A 15,261-nucleotide genomic window follows, 5' to 3' on the forward strand; every position below is an offset into this window, starting at 1 on the left:
TCTATTTATTTTCTGTTCATTGTATTCACAAATTCAATATGTAGAAAATATTAATATATGTTAACGGTTGGGAAAGCGAGTCGTTGCTAGGTTTGTTTTGATCAGCACATTTTTTAAACGTTAACCAAGATAGTCATCTCTTTTTTCTGGCGGACAGAAGCAGAAGTGTGTAAACAAAGTATAAATGGAAAAGAAGCAGTGAGTTTTGTTTATTCATGCTATATATTTTTTTGATTATTTGTTCCACGGCTTCTAAGCTGCTAAGACTTTGAAATAGGCTCCATGTTTGTGTCTCTTTATAATACCGAGACTGGTGAACTACGAATCGGTATAATTCTTGAGTATAGTGCTACGGAGACCAATAGTAGGTTTGTGTTGTAGGCCAAAGAATCTAGTTGAACAAGATACAAAAACACTTTTTTTTAAATAAATAATTTTGAAATATTATTTTCTGCTTAGTTGGCTATGGAGCCAGATTTTCATTTGCCAATACAAATTTTCCAAACATTACGATGTTTTATTTCTGTTCAAAGTTCTATGAAAATATTTGTTTTCTTTATAAGGAGTTTTTAACTAGCCGAAACTCGTAGATAACTAAACATTATATAGTTGTGTCTATTGATTTTTATCTTTTATAAAAGCAAAATGTTTGAAATCGTTTTTGAGTTTTATTTGTTTCTTACTTTCCTAGTTGTTAAAAAAAAACTTCTTCTACAGCCTTTAAGCCTGTAGAACTTTAAAATACTCTTTTGTCGCCGTTTTTAATACAAAAACTAGTGTATCGAGAAACGGTACCAGTCTAGCGTAGCGGTACGGAAATTATAAGTTGTAGAGTGTTGTGGTCAAAACTATCTTGTTAAACAGGATAAAAAAACGTAAACTTTATTTTTACACTATCAATTTGATTTATTATTTTGTTTCGCACAAATTTTTCTTGGGTTTAAGGCAATAAATAACAAAATAAATTTGATAAATTTTCTTATTATTTTGTGTTCAGTCGGTTTGGCTTGTCAACATTTCAGTGATCTTAATTTTTTTAAAACTGGATTCTCTTTTATTTTGAGAAAAGTAACTATCCCAATTTCGTTTTGAAAAAAAAGATAAATACAAAATATTTTTTTATTGATTCTGCTTCATAAAGCAGTGGTTCACAAACTCAAACACATTTTTAATCTTTTGTATTGCTTACCATTTCTTAATAATGTGAACACATGTCGCGCACAAAAAGGTCAAATACAAACCAATACACTACGTAACGAAAAGGTTTATAAAAAAAATCACCGTCAAATCTCCTCATTTTTATGACGGATTCCTTTTCAGCCAGCGTTTAAAATCTGTCAGCGGCATTCTTTAGCACACCCACGCAACAAAATAACCTATCTTGATACCCACAAACGTCTCGAAATTCGGGGAAAATGGCGGTGTTGAGTGAATTTACCAAGATCAAAATGCGTATAACGGGCTATGCAATTACTTGTTGCGCAAAGTTCAAATTAACTGTCTTGTTTAATAGCGACAGGCAAATCCCTGATGTTTTTTCCTTGGCTAGTTGATTCTTATTCAGGAAATCCGTTATTTGACCAGTAAATATTGAATTGAGCAAAGGTGATAAAATATGTCAGAGTTTTTACCAGATTAGGTCACGTGTCAAAAAACAAAAAAAAAGCATTTTTCTTGCTGATCTTTGATATCTGTTCTTAAATTAACTTATAGTATCATAATCGGGCTAGTGGTTGTCACTGTCGTGGTAGCTGTCGCCATCACTTTAGGCGTCACACTAAGCAAAGATGACGACGACGATGGAAACAATTCTGCTGTAAATACAACCAGCTCTACAGTTAATACGACTAGCTCTACAGTTAATACGACCAGCTCTACAGTTAACACGACTAGCTCTACATTTAATACGACCAGCTCTACTGCCAAGGACTATTACACAAATGCTGCTGTTGCAACAGATGCTAAAAACTGTTCACATGTAAGTTTTATTTATTTCTAAACTTCAATAGCCCTATAAAAAGTATTTTAACATGAAAAAAGAAGTCAATGCTGTACTTCTTTGTCCACGTGTCATTTCTTATTCTTCCAATGTTGCTGTCTATTTTTCACATCATAGTTGCAACATTATTTCAAAAAGTTCTCAATAAAATGGTATACCTTTTCACCACTAATGCATTAAATGCAATTAGTTTTAACAATCGTATATAATTCATAACGTCAACCTGCATGCCATATAAAATATCTCTTAAGATTGGTTTGGAAATGTTAAAAGCAGGAGGGCATGCTGTAGATGCTGCTATCGCAAGTTTAATTTGCGTAGGAGTTGTAAATCTGCACTCTACTGGTATCAGTGGTGGAGGTTTTATGACGCTGTACGATAAAGCAAAGAAGAAAACTGCAGTGTTTGACTATAGAGAAACTGGTCCAGCTGGCTTACAAGCAAACTCTTATGCTCATGACAAAAACGCCGCTCAAGTAGGTATGTACATAGTAATTAAACTTTATTCAGGTCGGTTGTGTGGCCGGGTTACCCCTGAGAAATGACCGTGACAACAAAAGTTGTTTAAAACAATCAGCTTTCCTGAAGTAACTGAAACTTATAAAAGTCGCAATATTTAATGCATGCATCTTTTTAACAAAAATTTCAGAGCGACAGATTTAAAAAACTTATAATTTTAGCACTTTTGAGTAACATAAACTTCATACCATTTCACTGCTCACAAGTTTGCTCCTGATAAAGATCTTTCAGCTTAATTTTTTTTCAACTTACGGGTATTTTTGTAAGAATGTCCAAATCTTTCAAATCTTAAGTACAGAAATAACTCTGGTCAGCAAGTTCTGGAAGACGCTCTATATACACATATAACTTTAACGTTTTTTGTGGGCTTTGTGTGAGACTCTATTTAATCGTCTGTTAATGATACTTATACATCAAACAACATCGCTACAAACACTTGAAATTAAGGATAAAAAGCTCTTTAAAAATAATATGACTGAAAAATTTGTTGTTTTTTAGGATAGCGGTTTCTTCTGGAATAAATTTGTCCACAAAAACGACGTTTTCTTTCTGTTTTTTGGTTTCAAAATCTGACGTTGTTATAACACTAAAAGCTATATTGCACAACCCTCAGAATTTTCTTTTAAGGTGGATTAGCAGTCGGCGTTCCTGGAGAGATCAGAGGTTTAAAGTTAGTTCATGAAAGGTATGGAAAATTACCTTGGTCTCAATTATTTGAACCATCAATCAAGCCGGCTGAAGAAGGTATCACGATTGGAAAGCATATGGCTTCGAAATTATCAAGTTCTACAAGGAAAGCAATCATGGCGGATCCTGGATTGAAGTAAGAGACGACATATTTATATTTAGATTTAGAACCCATAAAAACGTTTATCTAGTTTAGTAAATATTCTTCAATTGAATAAAGTTAATTGCATATGAAAGAGCTTGAAGGGTAGTCTAGGAATTTGAATATTTTTTTAAAATTCTTGATTGGTTCTTTAGAAGATTCACTAATTATGCATGATGTCATAAGTATGCTCTGCAAGAGTGTTGTATGTAACATTTCTGACAAGCCATATAGAGTTAAAAAAATTCTGTTCACTTTGACGCGTTTTAAATATTATACATGCATTTTAATATAAGTTACCATAATTATGCTCAATGCTACTCATGACGTCATAATTTCGCATAATTAGTGCATCTTTTAAGACGAATATCTCGATAACGGATAAAGACTTTTCAAAAAAATTAAAATATTTCTAGAGAACCTTCAAAAATATATTATATCATCTTTGCTCAACTTGATTTTTCGTAGGAGGTAACCTTTAAAGTCAAATAGGCTTCACCCACACTTAGCTCGTTTTGTAAGAAGTACTGTTGGCAAACATCGAAGCGTGAAAGAATTCAACGCCTGTAAACTTATGCTGTATTTAGTATCAAATATTGAGTTTCTATTACTAAAAGCTGCATCATTTGAGGGCGAAGAATAAAGAACTTGGCAACTAAGGTTAATTGAGGATGTTACAGTCTCATTCCAAAGTTGTTGTTTCTCAGTTCTAACCTCTTTAAAGCTTCCGAAATATAAATCTTAAAATGAATAATTTTTGGTGAAGAAATAGGTATGTGGAAGTTCAGCTATCAATTCAAGCATGCGCGAAATAAATAACTGGCAAGCTATGATTAGTTACCTGTATACTCCAAATACCGACAAATCAGTAGACCATTAACAAAAAAGAGGATATAAACTCATTCCAGAAGTTAGACAAAAATTCCCGATCTAAATTAATTTTTACACGAGTCCAGTGAGACTAATCACCTCTGCTTGAACTCTAGGCTAAACTTTCCTTGTATGACATTGCCTAAGAAATGAGGCTATCTTTTAAACATTCTCTGTATTTTTATTTCCCGTACTCTCTTATATTAAAACTAGAGTTTTATTCAAAATAGTAACCGAATTGCAAATTTGTGCCAAAGTTACACATAATGGTAACCGTAATATGTAACCCCGGCGTACCGTGTTTTTTTCTAGAGAAATTCTAGTAAATGAAGATGGTACGTTCAAAAAAGCGGGAGATATTATTGTTAACAAGAAATATGCTGATACACTCCGAATACTTAAAGACAATCCAGAAGATCTTTACACAGGAAATATCTCGAAGTTCTTTTTAAGTGACGTCAACAACAATAATGGTAACATGACGGCGAGGATTTAAAAAATTACAAAGTTTTAGAGAAAGTACCTATAACCACAACATTGAATGGTTTGACACTTCATACAACTCCTTTACCAGGAGGTGGTTCTGTTTTAATACACATCTTAAATATGGTAAAAGGTATGATTTTATTATTTATTTATCGGTTGTGTATTATGGCATTGCTAAATAAAACAACAACAAAACTTTTTAACGTTTGCGACTACGAGAAAAGGGATTTCTTTTAATTCATCAGAGTATCCAGTCTCGTTACCTGAGTAAATAAGATAAAAAACTCTTTTTTTAAAAAACTTTCTGTTTTCTCATCTTAAAATTTGATCGCGTCAATGTAGTAAAATATGGCTTACACAAGAATTAACGATATGTTGCAGAAAGCATCAATTTTCAACTTTCATTGCACTCTCCAGGTTACAGCTTGGTTTGTGTAACTGTTCTGGAGGTTAAAATAATAACAACTGTGCCTGTAACCTCTAATAAAACATCGTTAAGGTCAAAGGAAAAAATTAATAGGAGACAGACAATAGCATCTAACTGCGGTGTTTCTTTTTCCTAGTGCCAAAGTGTATTAGTTCGGTTGCATTTCCTTACATTTTCATAGGCTACAAGTTCAACGCATCATATTTGGACACAGTTGATGAGAAAGTGTTAACATATCACAGAATTGTGGAAAGTTTTAAATTTAGCTATTCGAAACGTCCACATCTTAGTGATCCCGATAAAGTACCTGTTGAAAATAAAACCGAATTCGATAAGGTAAACATTCAGTTGATTTTCTACATATTTTTGCGGTGGAAGTTTTTATTTTCATTCCTTAAACAAATATATCCCATTTTTAACTTCTACTCTCCTATTCAATAAAAGTATAATCGCGTGCGTTGTATTTCAGATGAAAGAAGACATAATAAGTCTAGCAAAGGCTGAAATGAATCGTATGAAAGTGAATGACACTTCCACGCAAAAAAATAGTTATTACGATCAATTCTTTACGACAACTGAAGACGATGGTACTACACATGTTTCAGTGATTAATAAAGATGGGAATGCTGTATCAGCTACGGATACGATCAATTTTGCGTATGTCTTTTTTATTTAAATTTTTGTTTAATCTCTAGATGCCTAAATTCACATAGTTTGTAGAAATTTCAATTTATATTTCTCAAGAAATGCGGTTCTTACCATTAACTTGATTCTTTTAAATTAAGACAACGATAAATATTCTTCTTAAGTATTATTTACGAATGGCTCACTAATTATTCGTCTGTTTTTATGAATTTTCAGCAGGCATTTAAGTTTTTTTTTTTAATTTTATTTTAAAAAAACTTGATTTTGTCACATTGCATTTTTACGTACCACCTGCTACTTTAACATGCAATAAAGTAACTTTCACATCCAGTGAAACAATCATGATTTTTTATCTGTATGTCTTGATCGATATTAATAATGTTATACTTCACATTAGTAAAAACTTACTTTTTTATTGCTTGAATAGCATAGTTAAAGTTCCTCCTTCCTAGGTTTGGCGCAAAATTTCGATCAATGAAAACTGGTATTATATACAACAACGAACTAGCTGATTTTTTCTTAAACTCCACTTACGGTGATAAATATCCAACGCCGTTATATAATGCTCCCGGTGCTGGACGGCGACCTCTTTCATCGACCTGTCCGTCAATTTTAGTTGATAAAGATGGAAATGTTGTGATGGTGGTTGGTGGTTCGGGAGGTACCAGGATAACACTTTCTACCGCTTGGGTAAGAGTTTAGTAAATAGCAATTATATTTCTATACAAGAAGCATAACTTCCATTTAAAAAACCTACTTACAATTTAAATTGAGTTATAAGAGTTTAAAGCGCGTCCACACGCAGTTTTGCGGCAAAGCATAAAGTATTATTAATTAGCGCTATATTATTACTCAGTGTCCTTCCAAAGAGGTCTTTATAGTTAAGCAAATTTATCTGGAAGAAATAATGAGATAAGAAGTGTCTAAAAATTAGGTTGTAGTCATCGAAAAATATTTAATTGCATTGCTTGCTGTCATAACTTTCTTTTTAACATTCTAACTCCTTTTTTAGGTTATCATCAAGAAGTTGATGTTTTCGTACAATCTAACTTCGGCTGTGGAAGATGCTCGTCCGCAACACGCATTTTTTCCAGAATACATTCGAAATGAAAAAGGGTACCTCCTCTCCGACGATATTGTGGAGGGATTGAAAAAAAAAGAATCACAGAATTCTACAATCCAGTCTTAATGCTATAGTTCAAGGTATATATGTTGACGGTGGGAAAATTTACGCGAAATCTGATCCCAGAAAAGAAGGTGTGGCAGCTGGATATTAATTTCGTACACGAATACAAAAGTTAGAAAATATGTTCACAACATTCTAAATATAATTCTACATTAATAACACAAACACCGAACCAGCGACATAAGAGACTGGGAAACAGATTTTTTATTTTTTACAAATTTTAAATAATTACACGTCTTATAAATCTTAAATATTTTCCTTGATATTGCTTTAATGGCCTGTATAATGCAATGTGCAGCCTTGTCTCGCGGTGAAGTAGGAAGCGTGAAATTAAGACTTTCGCGTCTAGTTTTATTCGGGAAACGTTTTGAATAAAATGTGGCAGAAAATCAAGAGTGAAACGCAAAATTTTGACTCTATGGATTATTTTTATGGTATTCCAGGGAGTTAGGACTTCTATAGAACACCAAAAACATTTCAACGGAACAATTTCTAGTAGTGAGAATTTTAATAGATGACACAGGTCTGTTAAGCGCTTGATTGATTAGCAGAACAATATAGCTAGTAGGTGAAATAAATGTTCTTTTTCTTCAATATGTTTTGATCTTCTTTAACAACTGACAACTAAATTTCAAATTGTATTTTTGGTATTTTTTATTCAACGCTGCAAAAATATGATTATTCTGAAGAAATATCTAAAATACTATACATAACAGGGACATATAAAATGAAATCAAGTCGCTCTTAGGCGCAAAAAAGTGTAATAAATCTTTACCATATGGAAGTAAATTGTAGTCGAAACAAAAGAAAGCCTAAATCAACGGGGGATTCGTCATCAGACTTAAACTACCTAACTTTAAGCAGAAAGACCACAACTGAAACCATAAACCTGCTAATCGAGAAGACGAAATGTTACTACAACCTTCCATTCTTCACAAGACATAAAAAGAACGATTTTTACATTTTTTTCGGAATGAGTTATAATAGCCACTACCATCGTGAAGTCACTGAATATGGTTGCCACAAGCCGGAAAGTGGGTCGACTTCTTTTTAAGTAGTTTAATATCCCTTGGTGACTTCAAGGCTGCTAGAGCCTTACAAATTAACTTTTGTCCTGTGTCCATGAGAGTATTGGTCCACCTTTACTTTCTATATTTCCTTATCACCTTCAGTGAGCTCATACAGCTCATTGGTGAGCCATAAAGACGTACATGCTTCTGTTTTCCAAAGGATTCGAGGATGAGCCAAGAAACAAGGTTATAAATCAGCATGAATGTGGAGTGCTTGACAAAATAATGTTGACCAACGCAATAAACAAAAAGAATATTCTCGATGATTTTCGGCCAGATTTTAGGTTTACATTTCAAATTATTCGAATGAGTTCTTTATTTTTCGGTTTTGACGTTCTATCTAATCTATCCACCTAAGTGCGATAAGCAGACTTATTCGACGCCTGTTAATCTTTTGATTTCGGATAATGTAAATCTCCGATTTACGGAGAGATACAACGCATCCTCATAGATAATATTAATGTATAGCATAAAAGGTACAAAACGGTCTAGTATTCATGCCATACAGTAAAACTTTTAAGCGGTAAAAAGGCCTGGCAATAGTCGATGCAATATTGCGGATTTAGCTGCACGATTTTATCAGCCGAAGCTCTTCTTTGTTAGAGGTCGTTGTGTTTCTGATTAGCTGACTTTTTGTTCTACTATAGTAGTATAATCACAAGATCCTACAAGATAATGGATAATCAACAAGTGACTAGAGATGTAAATATTGAACAAAAAAACACTTTTGACTGTAGTGATGGCTGTAAAACTGCTGTTGGCGTAAAAAACAACCTGGTTAGTATTATTATATTACTTTTTAATTCCGTAGCTAGCTAGCTATTTCTTAGGCAGAAATCTTAACTAGCTAGTCAGCGCCTATAAATTCGCCTATTAACCAGCTTGCTACTACCAGGGTTCAAGCAGACTTTTTTTACTTTCCAAACAAATGGCTTCTCGCCATGTGTTGAAGCAAGTGTTGTGTAGCTAGCTATATATTTTGGTTTGGTCAGTGATTTTTTTTTGTGTGTAAATTGAGGCGGTCATCACCCAAATTTTGAATACTCTGCTTATTAGAGAAGCATTACGTCAACTTAGTTAACAGTTCTTTCCTGACTGATAGCTAGCTATAGATGAGTTGCGAATGTTTACGATATTTCTTATATGCGCGTGCATCTAGACAGGCAAAAAAAGAGGATCACATAGGTCAAATTGGCTATTTACGTTAATTTGTTGATTAGGAATATAAGATTAAAATTACATTGGAATTGTTTCTCAGGGCAGACTTTGGTCTGTTGTTTATATTTTTTGCCTGTACACAAACGTGGATGTCCTTTGTTCTCGATACAAAACTTAAAACAATACGTCATGCCGCAACTCATGTATTATGAGCTTTTTTAAAATCTGAACACCCTGCCTACTATCAATGTTCTACTATATATTATAACCTCGTGGTTTTCTAATTTCGGTTTCTCAGAATTTAGACATAACTTTATTCTCAAGTTTATCCTGTGCTGCAGTAGAGTAAATTGAGCAAGAATGGAAAAAGGCCCAGATTAAATCTACTTTTAAAAATAAAAGTCGATAATTTCCCTCAAAAGTTTAGGAATGACTCAGAAAATTCAGAAAATGTATACAAATAAAGTGAAAGTGTTATTAAGATATTTTTATGCAAAATGGATATTATTTCTTCACACATGATATATGTAGTATATATACACTAGATGTTAGCAAATTTGTGTTTCATATTGGGAATTTATATTTTTTTATGTAACGACACACAAATTAGAGAGAAAATGAGAGACAAACATTTTTTACTCTTTTACAAATAAAAATGCGTGGCACAGTTTACGTTTCATATTAGTTTACGGTTCATATTAGTCCCTTCGCTGGTAACAAAGTTATTTGCGTTTCGACTTTGGATCCCCCGGCTAGTTTACACACAAATTATTAGTTATATAATTCAAGACAAAGCAACTTTTACATATGTGCATGTCAAAATACAAAACATCAGCAGTATCGTACAAACCAGATGATATCGACATATCTTGCCGGACAGAACAACAATGTCATATAATACGAAGCTTCCGTCTGTCTGTCTGTGACTTTTGCAAAGTGGGTTATATTTTTCACAGTTTTCTTTAACAAGGTTATAAAACATCATCTATACAATTGTTCTGTAATTCACCAAACTTTGACGATAAAACAAAGTTGACGTCAAAGGAAAGTACACAAAGATTAGTGAAGCCATTGCATTGCACTTTATAAATTATTGCATTGCACTTTTTAAACTTAAGGCTGCAAAATTGGAAACGAGTGGAAATAACTGACGTAATCTCCGTTGTTTTTGTTGCTTAGAGTACACACCATTCTCACTTGATCATTCTCATCTTAAAGCAATATATATTTGTTTTACTACTGTTAGCGTTAAACTGATTTTTCGTCTTTAGGTTCCATTAAATTGCTACTTCATTTTCTTGTTGTCGCAGTTGTTATAGTGGAAGAAGTGTTTCTTTTATTTCTTATTATAGTTTTTATTATAGTAAAATAAATTTACCCAGGTGCGCTTCTTCTACCTAGAGATAGGAAAATGTGGATCCTAGGACATTGATTAATATGTTGTGCACACTCCACGTCAATTTATAGATCATCCACGTCAAATCAACGATAGAAGAGTCGATAAAATCCATGTGCACTTTACCACTTTACGTTAAATAAGCGGGCATGCTCTATAATATCCGTCCAAAACCCCCCACCCCGGCCGTGTCCCCCTGGCCCCGCCGTGCCTCATGGGTCCCTACCCACCCTCATCTGTCGTGCCCTATAATTTATAGTGTTATGTGTGTCGATAATGTCCTCTTGCTAGTGTGGTAATACCATCTTCCAAAATTATGCGTTTATCATCATCGGCATTGAGCGCCAGTTTATTTGTTTTTATTGTGTGAACGTCATGCTTAATGGATCGAAAGGTCATTTGGGTTCTGTAAATGTTCTCACCCTCAAACAGGCATCTCTTATAATCATTGAAACCTATGGTCTCCCTTACCACACATTTCTTCACCCCCTTACACCTCTTATCCTCCTTACCACATAGTTGTTTGTATGCATAGGTCTTAGCTCTTAGGGCTACAAACTCAGTCATCACCTTACCACCTAATTCGTCCTTCATCAGCCCAATGATCTTTTTATTCAAACCTAATGGTAGAGGTCTACCATCTTCCTTATCATACCCCGATGTGTCAAATCTCGCAGGCACATCGTTCGCGATATCTTTGTAAAAGTCGTCTGTTTTTATGTGGTAAACGAATGAATCCGTATCCATGTAGCAAAGCTTTACATCATCACCATATTTCGGTCTCATGTAATCATGGTGGAACTCATACATAACCATCTTGGATAGATGGAGGATCGTGGGGCCGAGGTAGATCGGTTTGTTCATTTTGATCTTGATCTTGGACATCTCTATCCCCATCAGTGTTTCCGAGAAACGGATTGCACCCCTGAAGTTTGGCTTCATCACCATTTTCTCATAATTCTTTTGGTTGGTGGCCAAACGTATATCCTTCTGTCTTCGCTGATTCTCCATTGTCTTACCAAAGACAGAATTGTTCATCAGCTTGAAGAAATCCTTTTCAAAGTCATTCTTTGACTCCGTGCGCAGCTGTGTATTGAAGTCGATGTAAGGTTTCAACCATGCGCTCTGATCAAACCTCAGTACCCTATGAACCTTATCCAGAACAAGACCGTGATTCAAAGCTTGAGCAAGCGCACGGATATGAATCACATAGTTTCTCTTGTCCGAAAGACACGGTGTCAGCTTCTCGACACCATTGATAACCTTCCTCCCGGGCATAAAAGGAAGATCGTTATGTGTGTCATGAAGATTATGTGGATATCTAACATCAACCTCAAGCATGTACCCCTTTTCACCGTTTTCCACAGCCAACTCTGAAATGAGTTCTGGTGTAAATTTACCGGAATCATCCCACTCAAACCCACCGGTGGGCATCTTCTGTATCATAGCCCATCCATACAGATTGTTAGCATCAAGATACTGTAGATAGGTTGTATCTTCTGAAGTATTATACATATCACCCATATATGGATTATTTGCCTTCGCGTGTCTGTGAACGGCCTGACAGAGACCACCCCTAATACCCATCTCCACAAACAGTAACATCTCCATATCCGACAATAAATCCAGCTTAACATCTGTCTTTTTCAGGCATGCCTGCCAAGCTAATCCAGGGGCCGTGTAAAAATGAGCGGGATCTAGTTTATAGTTTCTCAAACATGTCTCTCTGAATGTCTCAAACACATCACTCAGAAGCAGAACATCCGTCTTGAGATAGATATCATGATAAACGCCCATATTTTCAACTTTCATGTCCTTCCACACCTTCTGGGCATGCGCATAATCGGCATCGCTGATACCATTCATGTTCAACTTGCTATTAAAGTCATCTTTCGAAGGAAGCCTGGTTTCATTAAACCTATCGAATGAATCAACATACTCATATGGGTATACACCCTTCCTTCTCATTATGTTGAATTGCTCATCATTGAAGAATTTTCTAAGGTTTTTACACTGATCATCGGATAGATTGTCGGCTAAGGAACCTAATCCTCTTGACATAAATCTAAATGAATCGATAAATCTCAGCTTTATCTTTTTGTCTTTGGTCTCACCATTTTTGTTGGTGTATTCACCAACCTTAACATCGGTCGAGAAAGAGATATATTTCTCTTTATTTTCAGCGATTACACTCATACCACCTTCTCCATACTTCTTCGCAAGCTCTTTGATAAATAGATGTGAATCATATCCACTCAGATTATGGAAGACAACCGGAATATAATTAGGCACCTTGTAACGGAGATTACATTCCATGTGTGCCGATCCACGAAACTTGCCGGTAAAATGACAGTGATCCCTAACCTTGATGTCATCATCGTCAAATTCTCTCATACAGATGTGGCAGTTGGTGGAATTTTCATATCCATCAAGTTCTTCATCGGTTAGATCTTGCATACCAAGTTGCGGAAACATGTTGTATAACCTTTTCGCCTCGGAAACCACATGATCCACAAAGCGCGGAACACAGTCATCACCACGGTAAATCTTCAGAGGGTCCAAAACTTCACCATGAGCATATTTACTATAACAACAGAATCCGGTGGGTATATGTTTACCAACTTTCTCGGTGGACGATCCACACTCTATCTCTTCAGGTTTTGTAAAAGCTTCGAAATCGGCATACATGATCAATGGGGCTTTGAGCTGGTACTGACCGTGGGTGAAGGTTAAGGTGCTACCCTCCTTAGGGAGTTGAATATTAACGGCATCGTTATTCTTACAATACTCAAAGTGCTCATCCCTTTTCTGTTCGCTTGGAAAACCAGAGAGACAATTCAGGCAATAATGCTCTTTATTTTTATTCTTTGAGTTTAACTTTCTCAGGACACCGCTCAGGTTCTTAACAGCGATATAATGCCTCTTATCCCCTTCACACAGTAAAAACAAAACAACCGTCTCATCCCGGTCAAGATGCTTCGACTTTCGACACATATAGACACCCTCTTTGTCATCTTTTGTCAAAACATGCACGGCGATATCAGGGTTCCTTCTCTCAAACAAATCTATTTTATTTAGCGCCATTGGGAAAGTTAGACCATCCCAATTATACTTGTCATGCTTCTTAAGGTTTGAGATTCGCTCGGGATGATTATCGATCTTGTCATGATTGAGAGCAGCGATAATAGCCCATTTGAAACATTCCTCATCACCCTCGTTATGGGGGTTAATCACGGAGAACTTTCCACTGAAATTCTTAGGTAGCGGTAAGTAAGAACTACCTCTGGTTAATTTTAGCTTATGAAAGTCCACATGCATATGTAGGATCCTTTCGATTGTGAATCCGCTGGCAGGTAGAGCAGGGTTTTCAATCTGCTCGATTATCTTTTTACACATACGATCGAAAACATCAGAAATGTCATCGTGGGCGTGCAGTATCTCCATATAGCTATCGAAAGCTTTATCGACATGTACACATGGGGCATCAGCCGAGCTGGTGTCCTCCCTTACCCATTTCACCCACAAGGTCGCCTGAGTCTTCAGCGACTTCTTCTGCCCTAGCACGTCACTCATCAACCTATTTACGACGTGCTCGACCTTTTCGAGAAAGACCCTGACATTCTTCCCACCATCCGAGTTTATTTTGAAACGTTTGTATGAACCTACAAAAGCTTCTTCAATGGGGGTATAGGGGTTTTCCTCCTCCTCCTCCTCCTCCTCCTCCTCCTCCACCTCTTCCTCTCCACTGCCCTTTTTATACAAACCCATGATCTTATCCTTCATGGTTTTGAAAGCTTTGCTCGCTTTCTCCTTAATAGCCTTAGGTACATGATTTATTAACCAGTCTCTCCATTCGATCAACTTGCTTTTCAAATCCATATCTTGTTGGCTAGTGCCTGGTCTCGGTGCTGGTACCGGTCTTGGCACCGGTACGGGTCTAGTGGGTCTCGGCATGGGTATGGGTCTAGTGGGTCTCGGCATGGGTATGGGTGCTGACACAGTAGTTGGTGTCAATAATTCGATCAGATCGGCCTTTCTGAGCCTTGAGTAGCCACGTAGGCTGCGTTCTCTAGCGAGAGCTCTTAATTCAACAACTGTATTTCTCGATGTCATGCTTGTGTACGATATACGATTTTGAATCTTTAAGATAGCTGGATACAATCGTGAAACCAAAAAAAGATTAATTTGTTACTCGCGTGAGTAACAAAAAATCTGACCCCCATAAATCAATTATATTGTCTAATGACAAAATCGATGGATGCGCGACATATAGGGCATTTATCCCCACTCTTCTCCAATTTATATGCGCACGATAAACAGCAGCAAAAATGCCCTGTTCTACCATGAACAATGGTGGCAGTCTTTCGTTTAGAAAGACAAATGATACATCTATCATCTTCATCAATACCATCGTCCGCGTCGTCCTCATCATCAACCTCAACCCGTGCTGGTACTGGTCTAATCGGTGTTGGTACCGGTCTTGGCACTGATACATTTGGTCTCATCACGGGTCCTGAAAATTCGGTCACTTCGAGATCCAGCATCCCTAGGACGAGCGGCAAAGTCATATCGGGATATCTTGCGGGTACTGTTGATAACAATAATTCGATAAGCTCAGCCCTTCTGAGCCGCGAGTATCCACGTAGGCCAGGGTACCTCGCTCTGGCTCTTAAATC

At 36.0% G+C, this 15,261-nt stretch overlaps 2 protein-coding genes across 2 annotated transcripts; both read left to right on the plus strand.

Annotated features, from left to right (window-relative positions):
• The first annotated feature begins 89 nt into the window (after positions 1-89).
• Positions 90-4,723, plus strand: LOC130648297 (glutathione hydrolase 1 proenzyme-like). The gene is made up of 5 exons (XM_057454339.1): positions 90-198; positions 1,714-1,978; positions 2,251-2,479; positions 3,146-3,341; positions 4,530-4,723. The coding sequence occupies exons 1-5, from the start codon at positions 185-187 to the stop codon at positions 4,711-4,713; spliced, it is 888 nt and encodes a 295-aa protein (XP_057310322.1). The 5' UTR covers positions 90-184; the 3' UTR covers positions 4,714-4,723.
• On the plus strand, positions 4,710-7,205 carry LOC130648307 (glutathione hydrolase 1 proenzyme-like). The gene is made up of 5 exons (XM_057454348.1): positions 4,710-4,833; positions 5,312-5,466; positions 5,600-5,787; positions 6,228-6,465; positions 6,788-7,205. Exons 1-5 carry the CDS (start codon positions 4,824-4,826, stop codon positions 6,962-6,964), a joined length of 768 nt encoding a protein of 255 aa, XP_057310331.1. The 5' UTR covers positions 4,710-4,823; the 3' UTR covers positions 6,965-7,205.
• Positions 7,206-15,261: the final 8,056 nt, after the last annotated feature.

The sequence above is a fragment of the Hydractinia symbiolongicarpus genome, chromosome 1 (assembly GCF_029227915.1).
Source record: "Hydractinia symbiolongicarpus strain clone_291-10 chromosome 1, HSymV2.1, whole genome shotgun sequence".
Classification (NCBI taxonomy): Eukaryota; Metazoa; Cnidaria; class Hydrozoa; order Anthoathecata; family Hydractiniidae; genus Hydractinia; species Hydractinia symbiolongicarpus.

Bases quoted from the DNA above. Each gene is read 5' to 3' on its own strand.
- LOC130648297 (XM_057454339.1), top strand. The intron at 1,979-2,250 runs GTAAGTTTTATT...ATATCTCTTAAG, and splicing joins ATGCTAAAAACTGTTCACAT to ATTGGTTTGGAAATGTTAAA. The intron at 2,480-3,145 runs GTATGTACATAG...TTTTCTTTTAAG, and splicing joins CAAAAACGCCGCTCAAGTAG to GTGGATTAGCAGTCGGCGTT.
- LOC130648307 (XM_057454348.1), top strand. The intron at 5,788-6,227 runs GTATGTCTTTTT...CCTCCTTCCTAG, and splicing joins ACGGATACGATCAATTTTGC to GTTTGGCGCAAAATTTCGAT. The intron at 6,466-6,787 runs GTAAGAGTTTAG...CTCCTTTTTTAG, and splicing joins TAACACTTTCTACCGCTTGG to GTTATCATCAAGAAGTTGAT.